Source organism: Patella vulgata, chromosome 5 (genome assembly GCF_932274485.2).
Source record: "Patella vulgata chromosome 5, xgPatVulg1.2, whole genome shotgun sequence".
In the NCBI taxonomy this organism is placed as follows: Eukaryota; Metazoa; Mollusca; class Gastropoda; family Patellidae; genus Patella; species Patella vulgata.
Window position 1 is genome coordinate 75344875 of NC_065883.2, and position 19328 is coordinate 75364202.

Here is a 19328-nt window from a genome sequence, read left to right on the forward strand (position 1 = left end):
CCGATATTATTTATTGTGCATGCTCTCCAGATAAGAATATGACGTCACAGTTTGACATGATTTGTGGAATATGTCTAGCCTCGTTCTTCAAGTCCCTTGTTACAAATGGCGCTGAAACGCATTATGGTACACGATTCGTATAACAATGATAAAATTTTTAATTTTTCTTAAATATTGGATATCAGAAGCTCATCTTTTCGCGGTAAGATTACAACATCAATGTTGATTTAAATTGACAAATAATTCGTGTTTTCAATATTGAAGACTTTGGATGATATTGAGTTAGAGACTTAGATACTTTAAACCCAACTGCTATGTGAAATTTGTGTTCAGTTTAAAATGGCTGACAAAACAGAATCACGGGGTGTCATGTCACTCGAAAATACAGAAAAACTGTTTGGTAAAATAAGATTATGATTTCAGTGTTCCACTCTCCACTATTTGTCACATAATTACTTATTTTCATGCAAACTGATGATATGTGTTGAAAATTTTGCAATTGAACCTAATTTTACTTGCTCAAAGCCTCAAATAGTTTATCAATTGCAGCTGTAGATAAGAATTATCACGGATAAAAAAATTGCAGCTTGTGTACCCCCTAAGGAATTACATGTATGGGAAGAAAAATATACGGGTGCAGGCTGTTCGTAACCTGGCTGTTTTGTACCTAGTTCATTCATACACAAATTATCGTCAATTATAAATAATCCCTACTCACTCATCAATTATTGTCAATAATCCCAACTCACTCATCAGAATGGTTCACTAACAGTGTTTGTTTTATTCAAATATCAAATATCGTCAATATTCCCAACTTACTCATCGGCTGCAATATTGTAGCCGTGTCATGTCTTATCACTCAGTTGCAAAAGTAATCTAGGTGACGTGGAATCACGTGCGTGTTGTAATTGTAATTGTAATTCTAATCATTTAATTATGGGGGGGGGTTGGATGGCCGAATGGTAAGCGTGTGCACGCTGTATCATAAAATCTGTCATTGTGTCAAATGGCGCGGTTTCGATTCCCCGGTTGTACGTGACAAGGAGTAGGGTCGCCTGTCCAACCTCGTGGGTTTTCCCCGGGTCCTCCGATTTCCTCCCACTGCTAAAGACCCCTACGCGCAAGCGAATTATGTAAATAAAATTAAAACCATATGTTAGTCCCGAAATGACCTAGTTCGTGTCGAGTGGACGTTAAACCCCATTTCTCTCTCTCTCTCTCTCCATTTAATTATGCGGTAAGGTTTCACCTTTATTTCAATTTATTTAAGCATGATTTACATCCAATCTGATTAAAATACAAATCTATATTTCGTTTCGTTTTTTTTTTTTATACTTTCGATGGAATACAGTACATGAAGATCTGACCGGTAGTACTGGAAGGTCGCGTCAGGGGTCACACGAGTGGCTTATGACCCTATGACATCAGGCATTGATTAATCAATCAGGGTTGACATTTCTAGTGGTTTACCCACAACACCCAAGAACTCGCCGTAACAGTCTGTTTCATTGGCTAATCCCTCACTTCAACCAGAATGCAGGTTATATAACAACTCTTCCAGATCCTAGTGTTTTGAAGACAAGTAAAACGAAATTTTGAACTATAAAAACGAAATGAAATAGGATCTGTGTTTTAATCACATTGATTTTTATTTATTTTATTTTTCTTATTCTAATAGGTTTAATACTTGATGGAACAGAAGGTACAATAAAAGTGAAAGCAAATGATGATGGCAGTGCGAGGCTCTATACATTCTGTCATAAAGGACAGGAAAGAAATTATTTTAGACTTTGGATAAATCCGAAGGTAGGTCCATGTATTCAAGAAAACATTGATGGTTAAAAAAAACTGGGGATGGATTTGAGAGAAGATAATTCACACTTTTTGGCAAGAAATTATAGGCCCTCAAGGAAAAATGGTTAAATTAAGAAAATAAGGAGTGGAATTAATAGAAATGACCCACACTCTTTGGCGAAATAATTGTAGACCATACTATCATACTATTTAAGATGAAATTACAATTTATTATTATTAATTCAAGTTTTGTAGAATTTTCATGTTGATGTATATTGTCATCGTCCCTGTCTGTCCGTCCGTCCACACTTTGTTTTGGACACTCTACAGGTCACAATTCTTATCCAATTTTGATGAAACTTGAAATACCGGTATAGCTTTATCTCCAAATGATCTCGGGTCCTGTCGATATTCGATCATATCGGATCATAACTTCCTGGATTATGGCCCCTAGTTGTACAAAATATCACATTATTTTTCTAAGCTCATTCTCTGTCCATTTCTTGCATAATGTAAGTGTGTATCTTGCATGGCAACTGCTTTTATTTATTAGAGGCAGTAATAAGACAATATTTGTTTCATAATCAACACAAAACTGTGATAATAATAATTCGAGATCATTATCAAATCTATGATGTATTGCTGACTATATTGTCTGTCAGTTGAGAAAGCCATTTCCAGTTTTCTTATTTATATGAAGGAACCATATTGGCTCAGTGAGTCAGACGTTGGCTCACTACCCTGGAGGTCCCCGTGTTCGATATTTGAGTTGAACAAGAAAGTTTATCAGGATTTTCCAGTGGGGTTTCCCCTTGCTAGTGATGCAGGACGGAGGGCCTGGGAACGAACAATATATAGTCATTGTTTTGCACATAAAGAACAGCTGACAGTTGGAATTCGATAGGTCATAGGTCATAGTGCTGCTGTCCGGGCAAAATTTCCCCTCATATAGCACACTGTATGGTGTATGCCCGTCTTCACCATCTGCAGAACAGATGGATGTTAAACCTCTTATATGTACTTAGGCCCTATACAGAGCTGATTTCAGATGGGATTTGAAAGGAAGGTAAAGATACATCATGGGAGATTAGATAAAGACTTGACTGTTCTCACTATAATAGTTAAAAAAATAGATAACGTAAATAGAACCAAGATATTAGCTTTTGAATTTTAAGCCTAGCCTCGATCATCATTACTAAAGTCGGTACGATAAAAAAAAAAAAAGAGGTAGTCTCGATTATCCAATTATGGATTTAATCATCAATGAGCAATGAGCAGCAGTTCTGATTCCAAATCAAGGGAAAATCCGACACATAAGATGACATCGAGAGTTGATTTAATTATGAATGGAAGTCGAACAGCAATCGAAACCTAATTCAATAAACATCGCAGGCTAGCGATGCCATCGAGAGTTGATTATAGTCTGGATAAGTTAATTAATGTCTAATTAATAATTTAGATAACATATCAAGCCTAAAGAAAGACCTGCAATAGGCAAATTTAGCTCTTGGATAATGCATGTTTACCTATTTTTAGTTGACTATTATTAAAACCAGCCAAGATCAAGAAATCTCCATCTATATTGGTAAAAATTTGACGGAGGTAGAGAAGAAAGCCCAGGATGTATCAGTATGGTGGAAATATATGCTTTCATTAACACTACAAGTAAAGGAAGATGTATCTTTACAAGCTTTTAATTCTAGCTGTGTTGGAATATCATCGGTTAAACCTTACACTGTACAATTTAAAGTTAGAAGTGAGTTTATTAATTTATCTTCAGGGATGGAAATAATGGTTTTAGATGTACCTGACAAAATGTCAGGCACTAATGAAATAGTACCTGACATTTTCAACTTAGTGCCGGACATGTATTACTATTAATGATATCAATAACAAAGACAAATCAATGTCGACAAAATGACAGGCCGTAGAGGTGTAGTGTCTGACAAAGCCTGAATTTGTGCCTGACATTGTCTGTAACTGGTGTCTTATTTCCAAGCTTGTTTATTTTCGTGAGCCATCACAGGTTTCCATTTCACAGGGCTTGCTACAAACAAACCGGGGAGGGGGGGAGGTGTTGGATGGCCGAATGGTTAGCTATGCACTTTGTATCATAATGTCTGTGATTGAGTCAACTGGCATGGTTTCGATTCTCCAGGTGTACATGACAAGGAGTAAGGTCGCCAGTCCAACCTCGTGGGTTTTCTCCAGGTCCTCCGGTTTCCCCCCACTGCTAAAGACCACTAAGCGCAAGCAAATTATTGAAATATATGTTAGTCCCGAAATGACCTAGTTTGTGTCGAGTGGACGTTAAACCCCATTTCTCACTCTCTACAAATAAACCGATGGCAAATAGATGACTACCCGCTTAAATGTTGACATACATGAATTGAGTTCTTGTAATTACTTGCAAAGGATGATTTGAGTGAGTAACTATTTCTCGAAGGCCTTTTTTGGGGTGTGTTGAGTGCATTTTGGAAAAACTACAATAGTGAGGCTTTACATGAGCATATCGTAGCTAATTGCATCTTGTGGCAAATCCTGCCATCCAAAATTATGGCAGTAAAATTATTTGTACTACATCAAGTGTGATGGCAGCTATATCCAAAACTTAGTATATTGTTTTGTAGTGCGATTCTACACCGTTTCACATCTGGCATACACACAAAAACTAAATAATTCCATTAATAAATGAAAGCAGAATAAATACTTCTCAAAATTCTTGAAGTATACTTAGTGTTTTCAACTAAAATCATTGATTTAGGACTAAAAATGTCGGTCAACTAGCTGTTCAAAATTCTCGAAGTATACTCAGTGTTTTCGACTTAAATCGTTGATTTAGGACTTAATATGTCAGTCAACTAGCTTAATGTCTGTTCTCAAGCAGAGCTAACTGTAAACAAGCAGCCTCAGTTTAGTATGATGTTTTATAGTGTACTGTTGTTTATTGTTGACAGATTCTGATGTATGGTATATAGCATATGTTGTTATTTATTGTTTACAGATCCTGATGTATGGTATATAGCATATGTTATAGCTGGTATTCTTCTCTTCTTCTGGGCTTCTGTGTGGAGCAGGTATATTCTAATTATCTCTTGTCACTCACTGTAACCCAGGTATCATTTAATCTTCTGGGTACCTGTATGGAGCAGGTATCACCGTAACCTGGGTATCATCTGATCTTTTGTATTTAGCAATATTTAATTTTACATTCGTTTAATATCAAATCTTTGTTTAAAAATTCGTAAAAATCATTTAAAATCACCCAAAATCATCTAATTTGTACCAGTGTCTAGTTTAAAGCTGACCATTCAATTTTGATAATGAGTGTACAAGTATTTAATTTCCTGACCACTGTTAAAAATAAACAAACCAATTGATTATTGATGTATAATGATTAATTTTCGAACAGTGGTCAGGAAATCGAATACTTGTAAATTGCTTGATAAAGATACCTGTAAGAGAATAGAAACGTTGTATGTAATAAACCAAAAAGTAGCAAATCCATTAAACATACATTATGCAAGAGCAAAATCTGATTATTGCAAGTCTTAATTTAGGCTTCAGATGTTATAGAAATTATAAATTAGATCTTTATTTAAACAACAAGCCCAAAATCAACTCTGTAGACCCATGGATGGCTCGGCTATAGCTCGGATTTAAATAGGATTTCACTTATTAATTAATACAAATATGGCGCATCCTGATGAGAATGCGTCAGTTAGATCGAGGCTAAATGATAGAGTGTACTTAGCGAGGCCGCTGTAGAGCGTTTCCGCATGCCATTGAAAACTTTACTTGATAATCGAGATATGTAGGTGGAGTTAACGCCTGTCAATCAAACGATCGGTCATGGTGAAAGCACATTTCACTACCATTTCTAGTCAAATATTACAACGATGATAACTATGTTCAGAATAAAGTAATTTGACTGAAATTTTCAATATATTCTTCTTTCATCATCTACTTTTGAACTGTTATAGCAAGAATGGCCAACTCTCTATAAAAATCTCCCATAATGTATCTTTAAGTTGTGTTATTATGAATAATATATCTCTACTTCTAAATGTCATTGAAGTGTAGTTTAATGGTCGATTGCGAGACATTAAGTAATATATCGATATTGCACGAGTGTGTTTAGCTATATCTATATATTACGCAATGTCTTGCACGAGACCATTAAACTACAGACACTATCCAGCACATGCATTTTAATGAAATATGTCACACGGGTCCAATATTTCACTAGTATAAATAATGTATGCTTGGCACATTGCCTGTACCATTATGGTATGCCAGCATCAAAGGATGACGTCACATGTGTATTTTAAGGGTGATTATTTATGTATATATAGGAATGTGATGATACATTATGGTGCTGGTGTTAGTGTTGGTGTACTAGCATCTGTTTTATTGTTGATATATATACTACAGCGTTTCCTACCACAGGTAAATTATTCAAAACTACAATTTCATCTAAAAAATATGACTTACTAATCCATAAATCAACAAAAAATAATCTACAACAACTAAATAAGATGCTGTATATACATTTTAGTTATTTAAAGTCTGGCATAATTTCAAGATACATTATGGAAGATTAGATAAAGAGCTGGCAGTTCTCAATATAATAGTTAAAAAAAAGATCATGTAAAGAGAATTTGCTGAAAATTTCAGTCAAATTGATCCACTCTGAACCGAGATTATAGCAATTGAATTTTCGGCCTAGCCTCCATTATCATTACTAAAGTCTTGATTATCCATTTCATGATTAAATTATGGATGGAAGTCGAACAGGAAATCCGAACCTAATTCAATAAATCGAGGCTAGGCCGAAAATTCAATTGCTATAATCTCGGTTCAGGGTGGATCAATTTGACTGAACTTTTCAGCAAATTGCCCTTACATTATCTAGTTTTTAACTATTATAGTGAGAACTGCCAGTTCTTTATCTAATCTCTCATAATGTATCTTTAATGTCATTTAACTTACAATTCTGGATTAACCTTGTCTTTGTATTTAGTTATAGCATTTGGTGCATTATTATGTTTTTTTTTGTTTTTATGTTCAATCGGTTATGCAGTTTTCAATGGCGTTGTCTCTTTTCGGCATTAGTGCTTTGAAGTTTGGAGGCTTTTGGCTGTTGGTAATAAATGCAATTTTCAGTTTGACTTGATTTGACTGCAACATTACATTGGCCATCTTCAAATTAGATGGTAGGGAAAACCATTTGTGTGCATATACAGGAATCTTTAACTCATGTATGTTTAATAAAGAATTATCTTTTTACTTTCAGAAATTGAAATCTGTTGGATACATATCAATGTTAATTGGTGGATCGGCCTCGTTATTTATGTTACAATGGATGTCGACACGTATACAGGATATAGTCCACGATAACTGGCAGTACGCACTCGGCTACGTGTTAGTCACGGGATTGATTAGTTTCGCATTAGTTTATAGATACGGACCCGTGAAAGAAGATCGATCGTTAAATCTGTTACAATGGATGTTACAGATTATAGGCCTAGCGTTAATATATAACGGAACTCAGATAGCGGAAGCATCTATAGCTATTATTATTCTAGTTATATCCGTCTATATGTTTCCTGCTACTAAATTTAACAAATTAAAACAGAGATTTACGTAAGTTCTAGATTTTTATTGGATTTAAAGCTCACCGAAAAAGCTTCATAAATCGTTTAAATAAAGCAAGTAATTATGTCAACATATCCTTTCTATAAGTATAAAACGACCCCGAATGTTAATGTTACTGGACACAGGTAAATTTCAACATTAGCGATTTCCGCCGTTCTCCATGAATAAAAAAGCTGTGAGGTAATTTTACTTCTTTAGCTCATATTCTAGTCTATATTTTATGAGCAGAAGGACATAATTACTTGCATTATTTAAATAATGACCTTTTCCCGTTAACCTTTAAATAATAGGTGTATGAGGACCACACTACACAACCATATGACAGACCAGTGAACAAGACACAAACTATGCAAGCAATAAACAAATATATCAGATTCGCGGGGTCGGCCATTAGTGTCCAAAGCGCTGTACAGTGCCGGACCTGTAATGATACAGGCTTCGCTAAAAGACATAGCAATGGATACATAATATCTGGGGGGTGGGGCGTGGGGGGGTTATATGGGCATATAGTGTATGTTGTTGATGATGGAATCTTTTTTTTTAATTCAATCTGGTTATAGTTTATCCAGGGCACTACGTTAATGATTGCGCGGGGAAACCAAAACTCATTTTTGTTCAAGTGTTTTGGGCAAATGGTTGAAAAAGTTAATGTCAAGCCCAGTAATTTCTAATGAATTTTAAGATTGCAATAAAATAAACACGACCTTAATATGTAACTAAGGAGAGTGTTAATTATTGTGTCATGTTATTTATTTATATATTCTTTCAAAAATGTTTTTTTTTTTTTTAGATATAAACTTTTTCCACCAAAGCCGCGATTTTTAACAGAAGAAGAATACGAGGAAGAAAGAGATAGAGAGACAGAGAAAGCTTTAGAAGAATTAAGACAATATTGTAAAAGTCCCGAGTGTCAAACATGGAAGGTTATTAGTCGAATTAAATCTCCGAGCAAGTAAGAAAAAACTTTTAGAAATTGTATATACATTCTGCGCACAGAGAATTATTAACTATGAGAATAGATCTCTGTACTGAATGGTCACCATGTTGAAAAATTAATATAGTAGTTTTAATGCGGTTCTAATCTATATTTTACATCTTTGCGAGGTGGATGGCCAAATGGTTAGCACGTGCACGCTGTATCATAAGGTCTGTCAATGAGTCAACTGGCGTGGTTTCGATTCCCCGGTTGTACATGACAAGCAGTGGGGCCACCGGTCCAACCTCGTGGGTTTTCTCTGGGTCCTCCGGCTTCCTTCCACTGCTAATTAAACCATATGTTAGTCCCGAAGTGACCTAAGTTTGTGTTGAGTGGACGTTAAACCCTCTCTCGCTCTCTCTCTCTCTCTCTCTCTCTCTCTCTCTCATAGCTCTGTAAAAGATGACTGCTTTCAACATGTGATGTCAGATGATGCGGCGTCAATCATTGGCTCAATGGCACGTGCCTTGTTTACATAAGACGTTACTGGTTCGGACAGAATGGTGCCTTTTATTCATTTTAATACCCATTTACACTAAATAGGAAATATTGTTTACCTACAAATACTTCAAACACCTTTATTTATTTTTCTAATACTTAAATATAGTTAATATTTGGGGCTCATTAAGCCGCAGCGATGGCATCCCTATCAGTGATTGTAGCAGCCTGGCAAATATTCACTGCTGATCATTGTGTCAACTGTCAACTAGCTTTGAGACCCGAAGTGCTGAAAAGATTGTGGTTCAAGAGTCTGAAATAATGATTTTATTTTTCTTATTACAGATTTGCTAGTTTTGTCGAAGGTGAAGACCATTTGTCTGACGACGATTATCATTATCACAGTGAATACTCACACCTGCTTCCTCACAGTGATGACGACGACGATATGTCTGAAATAGATTTTAGACTTACCTCCCCTTGATACCACCTGTATTTTATATTTACTCATGTCATTAGGGTTTTTAAATTTTTTGAATTCAATTCTAAACAAATTTCTCAGGTTTATGCTGGTAACAAAGAGAACGTATTATATCAAATATTGTCGAAATTTTAAGTCTACAGTATTTCTCGATTTTTGTGCTGTTGAAAATTTGTGGATTGAAAAAAAAAAGGATGGAAACCCTTTGACTTTGTTCACAAAAATCTAAACTAAGGATCAAAGCCAAAAAAATAGCAGCATCTCTAGAATTCCTGACTTAAGTCGTTAAAGAATAAGAGTCCCAATTTTGTTACATCTTTGTTCATGAATTACCACTGTAACCCGGGTATCATTTAATCTTGTGTATCTAGCACAGTTTAAAGCTGACTGATTAATTTTGATAATGAGTGTCCAATTTACAAGTGTTTAATTTCCTGACCACTGTTCAAAAATTAATCATTATACATCAAAAATGAATTGGTTGTTTATTTTTTAATAGTGATCGAGAAATTAAAGGCTCATAAATTGGACACTCATTATCAAAATTGAATGGTCAGCTTTAAACTGGACACAAGTACTAAATACACAAGATTAAATGATACCCGGGTTACAGTGATAGTATAGGAATCAATTATATCTGCTTATTAGCCAATTTTGGCTGAGAAAGTTCCCCGGGATTGTTCAGAGTGGTTCCCCTTGTCAGTGGTGTAGGATGGAGGGCATATCAAGTAAAAGCATCTAGTTGTTTGGATAGGACAAAAAAAACAAGGCCCTGTGTAGTGTGTACACATTGGCCTGCACATAAATTCTCATTTGATAATCTGCATGCTATAAGAACTGAGTAAAGATTTAAGTTCATTAAACATTGTTCAAGTTTTTGTATGCTCTTAAAGATATATTATGTAAGATTAGATAAAGAGCTGGCAGTTCTCACTATAATAGTTAAAAACTGGATAATGTAATGGGAATATGCTGAAAATTTCAGTCAAATTGCTCCACTCTGAACCAAGATATTAGCATTTGATTTTTAGGCGTAGCCTCGTTCATTATTACAAAAGTTGGTACGATAAAAAACATAGTCTCGATTATCCATTTTTGGATTTAATAATCATTGAGCATTGAGCAGCAGATCGGATTCAAATCCAGTGAAAATCTGACACATAAGATGGCATCAAGAGTTGATAATGTTAATAAATGTCTAATTAATAGTTTATATATTATAACATAATCCTTGTAAGACATATAGAAATATTATAGAAGTAGTATATCCATACAAGTGTGTTTATTTTTAGTTTATATAACGTTTCAGGTTTAAAGACACATGTGATGACATCGATAGTTGATTAAGATCTTTTAATAAATGTCTAATTAATATTTTATATAACATTTCAGGCCTTAAGAAAGACCTGCAATAGGCAGATTTAGCTCTTGCATAATGTATGTTTATATTTCTGAAATAGTTGGCTACAATTAAAAGTTTCCGTTCTTAAAAATATTTCAGTTGCCTGGACTAAAAATATGATTGTTGTGTGAATTTAAAACCATGTCTCATTTAAATTGTATATTTTGTTATTTTGACTACCAGTAATTTATAAATTACTTGATGTTTATATAATTATTTTTATACTAAGGCCTTAAATATCAAATATTATATCCTAATACCTGATATGTATTTAGTGTGTTTACTGATTCCCAGACCTAAATATCAAATATTATATCCTAATACATGATGTGTGTTCTGTATTTGCTGTTTCAGAGACCTAACTTTAAAATGATGTGTAGTGTGTTTTCTATTATTATTTTTTGTACCAAGACCTAAAGTATCAAAATATCAACCGACTATGTTAGTTGTAGTTTTATTTTTAATTTGCATGTTAAAATTATGTTTGTTAATCTTAAAATGTTTCCAGAATTAGTGATTTTTTTATTTCATTCATTTCATAAAATTTATAAATATTTTATTTCTAATAATTATATAATTTGTGAGGGCGACATGTATCTTCTAGTCATAGTACACAGCTTGAAAGCATAAATATATCTAGCAGACTAAGTCTATATGAATAGTTATACAAAGATCTGGACTGTATTGCACAAAGAACTCAGGAGACTGACATCAATGAACTTGCCTTTTTACTACAGTACACAGAGAGGGCTCAAAAAATCTGCATGAATGAACTATATATGTTAATTGACAATACATCTTCTTCACTTGAAAATGCCTTATTTTATGTTTGGCATTCTGTGTCAGAAGTGAAACACAAAATCGCTTATATTTCAGCCCTTTTAATTAACATTGGCTTTAATTAAAGATGTTCATTTTTACAAAAGACAGATTGGCATCCCACAATACAAATCAACTATAAAATCCAAATAAATGTACGGTAATACTGATGTTGTATATTAAAGATACATTATGGGAGATTTAATAGTGAGTTGGCAGTTCTCACTATAATAGTTAAAAACTAGATAATCTAAAGGCAATTTGCTGAAAATTTCAGTACGATAAACAGCATAGTCTCGATTATCCATTTAATCGTTAAATCGTGAAGGAAAGTTCTGCAGTAAATCGGCTCATAATCCACTAAAGATTGCAGGCTATAGTGATGCCATCTAGAGTTGATTATGGTCTGGATAGGTTAACTAATGTCTAATTAATAATTTAGATAACATTTCAGGCCTAAAGAAAGACCTGCAATAGACAGATTTAGCTCTTGCATATTATATATTATAATTAGTAAAATATATCAAACAAATCAACCTATTAGATTATATTATGATCCAAGTTAAGAAATGAAATGAAATGAAATAGGGTTTAACGTCCTACTGTTCTGCTCCTATGCTGGGCTAATGAAGACGGGCATACGCCATACAGTGTGCTATGAGGGAAATTTTGGCCTGGCAGCGGCAAAGGCCTACTCTTATATCGAATTCCAACTGCCAAGGGATCTTTTATGTGCATTCCAATGTATACACGGGACCTCGGTTTTTCGTCTCATCCGTAGGACTAGACAGCTGTCCTTGTCAGGCCCTCCGTTCTGATCCAAGTTAAGGAGTTCTAGTTATTTCAAGTGAAGTTGTAGAAAGTTTTATGTTTTTAATATGTGTATAAAAATACCAGTGACTAAAATAACCTAATGGTGATTTTATTTTTCATATTGTTAAAATTTTATTTGTTTATTCACTGATTAAACTAGTTTTAGTTACCATAACATTTATGGATTTAGTTCAAAGGGACATAACCTCTCATGTCCTGAAGGACATGCTTATATCTGAAATGAAACATCCTACTATTCTGCTCCGAACTGGACTAATGAAGACGGGCATATGCCATACAGTGTGCTATGAGGAAAATTTTGCCCGGACAGTGGCACTACAGCCTATTCTTTAATAAAATTCCAACTGTCACAGGATCTTTTACGTGCACACCAATGTGTAGACAGGACCTTGTTTTTTCCCCATCCGAACAACCAGACAGCTTTCCTTGTCAGGCCCTCCGTCCTGCATCACTGACAAGGGGGAACCATGCCGGAAAATCTGGATGAACTTTCTCGGCCAATGCAGGGATCGAACACCCAACCTCCATTCCAGCGTCCTGTCCAACCTCGTGGGTTTTCTCCGGGTCCTCCGGTTTCCTCCCACTGCTAAAGACCCCTACACGCAAGCGAATTATTGAAATAAAATTAAACCATATGTGAGTCTCGAAATGACCTAGTTTGTGTCGAGTGGACGTTAAACCCCATTTCTCTCTCTCTCTCCCCATTCCAGCGAGCCAGCGTCTTACCCACTTAGCCATTGTGGCTCCCTGTGCTTATATCTTAACAGGGTTTGACAGGCATTTAACACAAACTAGGTCATTTGGAGACTAACACATGGTAGAATTCTATTTATATAATTTGTTTGCCCTCAGCATCTTTACTAATGGGAGGACACCACAGTACCCAGAGAAAACCCACAAAATTATGCAGGTGACCCTATGCTTTGTCGCATGAGGGTGGAATAGAATCCATTGCATTTGACTCTTTAGCTGTGGGATGAAACCGGAGGACCCAGAGAAAACCCAGCAGGGAATCAAAACAGACCTTATGATCTACATAACGCATTCGGCCACACAACACCCGGCAGCAAACAAGAGACTTGGTTTAATTTAATTGTGGATGAATTCTTACATCACCTCTTGTATTAGAGAGAGAGAGAAAAATGGGGTTTAACCTCCATTCGACACAAACTAGGACATTTTGGGACTAACATATGGTTCAATGATACAGGCTTCACTAAAAAACTTAGCGGATAGAAAGAGGGGAATGGTGTATAACATCCACCTGACACAAACTAGGTCATTTCGGGACTAACATATGATTCAATTTTATTTCAATAATTCGCTTCCACGTAGGGGTCTTTAGCAGTGGGAGGAAATCGGAGGACACACAGAAAACCCACGAAGGTTGGACAGGCGACGCTACTCCTTGTCACGTACAACTGGGGAATCGAAACCATGACAGTTGACTCAATGACAGACCTTATTATACCACGTGCACACGCTAACCAAGTAATTCAAAACAAACAGGTTGAATATAAATATATTTTATTTTTAATTTTTTTGTTTTTAATAGGTCATTTTATTTTTCGTAACACTAAAACAACCATTTCAACTAAATTAAATGATTAAAATAAAGAGTATAAGCATTCTTCTAACAACAGAAATATATTTACAAAACTTTCTAGAAGAACATATTTTGTTTTTCTATAAATAAATGTATTCTTCTAATACAAATTATATTCGGGATCAACAAGTATTGTTTTTCGTACTTGAAAAACAAAATATACAAAGTTTACCATGATAAAATGCTAGATAATATAGCTAAAACTTAATGGGAAAAACTTTAAATTAGAATCAAATTTTGCCAATTAGGTTTTTAAAATAACAAACACAACTTTATGGATAACAATCAAGACAATCAATCTCATTCGCAGAGATAACTTTACCCCATATCTCTGGTAAACTCACTTGCCATTAATCAGTGTGAAATTGGTTGTTTAGCTCCGCCCCCAGTGGCTACTGATTGGCAGGATTTGTTAGAATGAAATGCCGTCAATTTCAAAATGGCCAGCAAGTTTTACCCAAGATAAACGAAGGGTAAACATATCTATGGGATTGAGATTGCGATCAAGAATAACTTTAATATAAGTTTTATTTGTATTATTTCAAAGTTTTCCTAAAATTAAATGTCTTACAAATAAAATATTAAGTGGTCAGGTATACCGAAATTGTGCTCTCCCCAAATATTTGTTTTTTGATTAACAAATGTGTTTCTCAGTACTTAAGACAACCGACATAAGCGATGCTGAACAGTTCATTTCTTTGGCCGTACAAGTCGATGGTTTGGAAACATACAATAGTTTTTAAATGGGCAAACATATTAAAATTCTGGATAAGGACGCCCTATTGATAAAATAAAAATTAAGAAAAAATAATAATAAGCAAAACTAATAAATTATTACTGAGGTAGGTATAAAAATATTCACAGCTGTCTCCCCATCTAAAATACCAGACACGTAACACTGCTATTGAATTGGGACAAAACTCGAGGTGTAATTAATTATTTCCCTTTCACATAATTTAAATCTTAAGCCAGAACTTGTGGGAAGGACAAATCAAAATGACCCAAGTGAATGCAAATAAATATTCATAATTTGGGGATGGAAAAGACATTCAACCTTTCAAAACCCTCAAATGAATATTTATGATTTTAGGATGGAAAAGACATCCAACCTTTCAAAACCCTCAAATGAATATTCATTATTTTGGGATGGAAAAGACATCCAACCTTTCAAAACCCTCGAATGAATATTTATGATTTTGGGATGGAAAAGATATCAACCTTTCCGAACCTTCAAATGGATATTCATGATTTTGAGATGGAAAAGACATCCAACCTTTCAAAACCCTCAAATGAATATTACCTGATTTTGAGATGGAAAAGACATCCAACCTGCCCAAACCCTCAAATGAATATTCATGATTTTGTGATGGAAAAAACATCCAACCTTTCCGAACCATCAAATGAATATTCATGATTTTTATATGAAAATGAAATGAAATGGGGTTGAATGTACCACCTTTCCGTGACTTACAGGTTAGTTATTCTGAGGAGGAAGGATCAGAAGCTGTAAACAGACGTGATATGATAGGGAAAACCCCTCCATAAAAAAATCACAATATTCACAATATTTTAGAAATTCATATATTAATTTTCATTGCAAAAGACTAAGATTAACAATTCACAAATTGAGTTTATTTTTTTACTATGTTATGTCTAAATGATCATGGATGTAAAAAGTCTAAGGCATAATTTTTGATTCCATTGTTGATCAAGTTGATCAAGCAATATTAAAATCAGAATGTGACTTTTATGAATTCAGCTTTGACTTTATAAAACATTTTACAAATTTTAATTTGACTTTATAAAACAGTTTACAATGGATGGTTACATTGAATGTAAAATGGGATTCTGTCTATTATGCAGATTAATTAATGAAGTCTATTTAAACATACATTATGCAAGAGCTAAATCTGCCTATTGCAGGTCTTTCAATAGTTTCTTTTTTATCATCTATTTTTGAATTATTATAGCAAGAATGGCCAACACTCTTCATTAAACTCTTAAACATACATTATGCAAGAGAATAAATCTGCCACTTGAAGGTCTTTCTTTAGGCCTGAAATGTTATCTAAATTATTAATTAGACATTAATTAACTTATCCAGACCATAATCAACTCTCAATGTCATCGCTAGCCTGCGATATTTACTGGATTGGATCTGATCTATCGCTCAAAGCTTATTGATGATTTAGTCAAAATATAGATAATCGAGACTATGTCTTTTATCGTACCAATTTTAGTAATGATGATCGAGGCTAGACCGAAAATTCAATCACTTAATTCTCGGTTCAGAGTGGATTAATTTGACTGAAATTTTCAGCAAATTCCCTTTACATTATCTAGTTTTTAACTATTATAGTGAGAACTGCCAGCTCTTTAATCTTCCATAATGTATCTTTAATTATGGTTTTATTTAAAACAATGGAATTTTCATGATAAAATATTGTACGATTCAAACAACGTTTAAAAATAACAGTTTGTGACTAGGGAAAATATTTAAAAATATCTTAAAAAATATTAACTACCATATTTTTAATAAACTATAACACATACTTTTAGAAAAACAGCTACTATTTATATTGGGCAATGTTTCGAAGAGTATTCTCTCAACGTTATCATTGACTTGACAACCTTGAGAGAATACTATTGCAAACATCGCCTAAAATAATTAGTAAATGTTTTCCGTAAGTATGTGATATAGTTTATTGCTCTATCCAGTTACTAAATGCCTCTCAAAGATTATCACCATATTATTGATAATTTGTATCAATGCCCTGGCCCGAGTTCATTCTCAGACTCATGTTAAGAATTTACTCAAAATTGTTTGCCCTATTTTAACTTCGATATAGCCCTTTATAAAACTTTTGTTGTTTTAATGTATCAAATACATCAATAAGAAACTATGTGCAATGTTTTGTATTTCTGGATTAAAGTTAATTCTCATAAACAGTGATTGAAAAGTTGAGTAAATTCTTAACTTAAGTCTAAAAATACTTTGTGAACTCGAGGGTCTGCTATACATGTATAGTACAGTACAGAAAAGTCATTATGGAAAAAAAATAAAGATGTCATCCTTTGGTGTTGCATTATTATTTTTTTTTTTAATAATGTACAGGCAACTTGCCAAGGGTACATTATTTATACTAGATCAAATATTGAACTCATATGACTTATTTCATTGAGATTGTCGTGTCTGTACTGTTGATTAATGGTCTCAAGCAAGTCATTGGGTAATATATTGATACTGCACAACTAATACTATTTAATGTCTGGCGCAGGACCATTAAACCACATATAGCAGCCTGGATAATATAAGCTATAGGCTTTAAAGGGGGGGGGGGAGCTTATGTCGACCTTGCAAGTGAAAGCAACTGGTGTTTCGGAACAGAAAAGGTTGACCTGATCGCCTCTTGCAACTAGTTGCAGTCAGTTGCACATGATCAACTTTCTGCTAGTTGCAGTCAACATGAGCGTTATTACAACTGGCGTCAACTCGTTTCCATGGAAATAACATCCCGTGATAAGAGCAAAGTGGATGCAAACAAAGACATTTAAGAGTTGCCAAGTCAACATAACCCCCCCCCCCCCTCACTTAATAATATTATGACTTTGAAATTCTATTAATTAAACCCTAAGAATCCACAATACAGGGCTTAAGAAGAACTGACTCGCTAAGTTTGAATTGAATTACATGTTTAACATAAATCCTCCAATAAAATAAAACTCCCAATCTGATTAAAACATGGATCCTATTTCGTTTCGCTTTTTGTGGTTTAAAATTTAGTTATACTTGTCTTCACTCAACTAGGATCTGGAAGAGTTGACGTTCTGGTTGATGTGAGGGATTAGCCAATCAAATGGTCTGTTGAGTCGAGTTCTTATTGTCTGGCACAAGGGAACTGTGGGTAGACAATCTTGGCGATATAAAAAACATATCAAAGTAAAAATTTTATTTCCGAATACCCTCTTTAAACACCGACATTGATTAGTTAATCAAATGATTGATAGCATCGGGTCAAAAACCGCTTGTATGACCCCTGACACGACCTCCTACTACAACCGGTCAGATCTTTATGTAGTGGAGGCCAATAAAAGTATAACAAACGAAACGAAATATAGGTTGAGATTTTGAGAACCGTTCATTTATGTACATACATTGTCATATAAAAGTTTTTATACAAAATAACTTCACTAGAGTTTCACTTTAAAACTAAATTACCAGGAATAAATGTTTACACCAGGGCTCACACTTACTTTTGTCAAACACAATGTCGGGACTAACATATGGTTCTATTTTAATTCAATAATACGCTTGCGTGTAGGAGTCTTTAGCTGTGGGAGGAATCCGGAGGACCTGAAGAAAGCCGAGCCTACTGCTTGTCACGTACAACTGGGAATCGAAGCCACGCCAGTTGACTCAATGACAGACCTTATAACACGCGCATGCGCTAACCATTCGGCCAGAGAAAACCCACGAGGTTGGACAGGTGAACCTCCTCCTTGTAAGAGACAAGATGGAAATCGACCCAAACCAAGCCACTTGACTCAATGACAGACCTTATGATCCAAAGCACACATATCAAACCATTAGCCCCCCCCCCCCAGTCAAGACAGACAAATGTAAGTGATGTACAAGCCCCGGTCTATACACATTGACCTAAAATAAAGTCCTAGGTTAACTACGACAAGCCGTAGCAGATGTGAAGTATGTCCGCGTTGACGAAGAATTAGGTCCGTTTGACGGAGATGAGCTCCAATCAGAAACAGGAATATCTGAAGCATAAAACTTGGAAGTGGTCGTATTGTAGACGGGTAAAAGTTCGTTAGCTTCATTCGATAAAACCTGAAATAAATAAAATAGAATTATTTAAAGATACATTATGGGAGATTAGATAACGAGTTGGCAGTTCTCACTATAATAGTTAAAAACTACATAATGTAAAGGCAACTTGCTGAAAATTTCAGTCAAATTGATCCACTATGTACCGAGAACTAAGCGGATGCAAGTTCCGCTTAGCCTCGATCATCATTACTGAAGTCAATAAGACAAAACTAATAGTCTTGATTATCCATTTAATCGTTAATCACGAAGGAAAGTTTTGCAGCAAATCGGACTGTAATCCAACAAATATCGCAGGCAAGCCTTGACATCGAGAGCTGATTATGGTCTGGATATGTTAATTAATGTCTAATTAATAGTTTTTATAACATTTCAGGCCTAAAGAAAGACCTACAATAGGCCGATTTTGCTCTTGCATAATGTATGTTTAAGTTAACGCTCAAGATATAAATACTTTTTTTAGGATATGTTTTATTTCAT

At 34.6% G+C, this 19328-nt stretch overlaps 2 protein-coding genes across 5 annotated transcripts in view; one reads left to right on the forward strand and one right to left on the reverse strand.

Annotated features, from left to right (window-relative positions):
* The first annotated feature begins 4938 nt into the window (after nt 1-4938).
* LOC126822396 (nuclear envelope integral membrane protein 1) lies at nt 4939-9722 on the forward strand. The gene is made up of 5 exons (XM_050551294.2): nt 4939-4946; nt 6150-6243; nt 7091-7440; nt 8243-8404; nt 9212-9722. Exons 2-5 carry the CDS (start codon nt 6157-6159, stop codon nt 9348-9350), a joined length of 738 nt encoding a protein of 245 aa, XP_050407251.1. The 5' UTR covers nt 4939-4946; nt 6150-6156; the 3' UTR covers nt 9351-9722.
* A 4190-nt stretch (nt 9723-13912) lies between these two features.
* Nucleotides 13913-19328, reverse strand: part of LOC126822379 (pyruvate dehydrogenase (acetyl-transferring) kinase, mitochondrial) — a 61245-nt gene continuing 55829 nt past the window's right edge. For all 4 annotated transcript variants that reach the window (XM_050551263.2, XM_050551262.2, XM_056100833.1 and 1 more), the window contains one exon: nt 13913-18851. In XM_050551263.2, coding sequence (XP_050407220.1) covers nt 18684-18851 — 168 coding nt within the window. In that variant the 3' untranslated portion in view covers nt 13913-18683. The remainder of the gene's footprint in view (nt 18852-19328) is intronic.

Bases quoted from the DNA above. Each gene is read 5' to 3' on its own strand.
- LOC126822396 (XM_050551294.2), top strand. From the start codon at position 6,157: ATGATACATTATGGTGCTGGTGTTAGTGTTGGTGTACTAGCATCTGTT. The intron at 7,441-8,242 runs GTAAGTTCTAGA...TTTTTTTTTTAG, and splicing joins AAATTAAAACAGAGATTTAC to ATATAAACTTTTTCCACCAA. The intron at 8,405-9,211 runs GTAAGAAAAAAC...TTCTTATTACAG, and splicing joins CGAATTAAATCTCCGAGCAA to ATTTGCTAGTTTTGTCGAAG.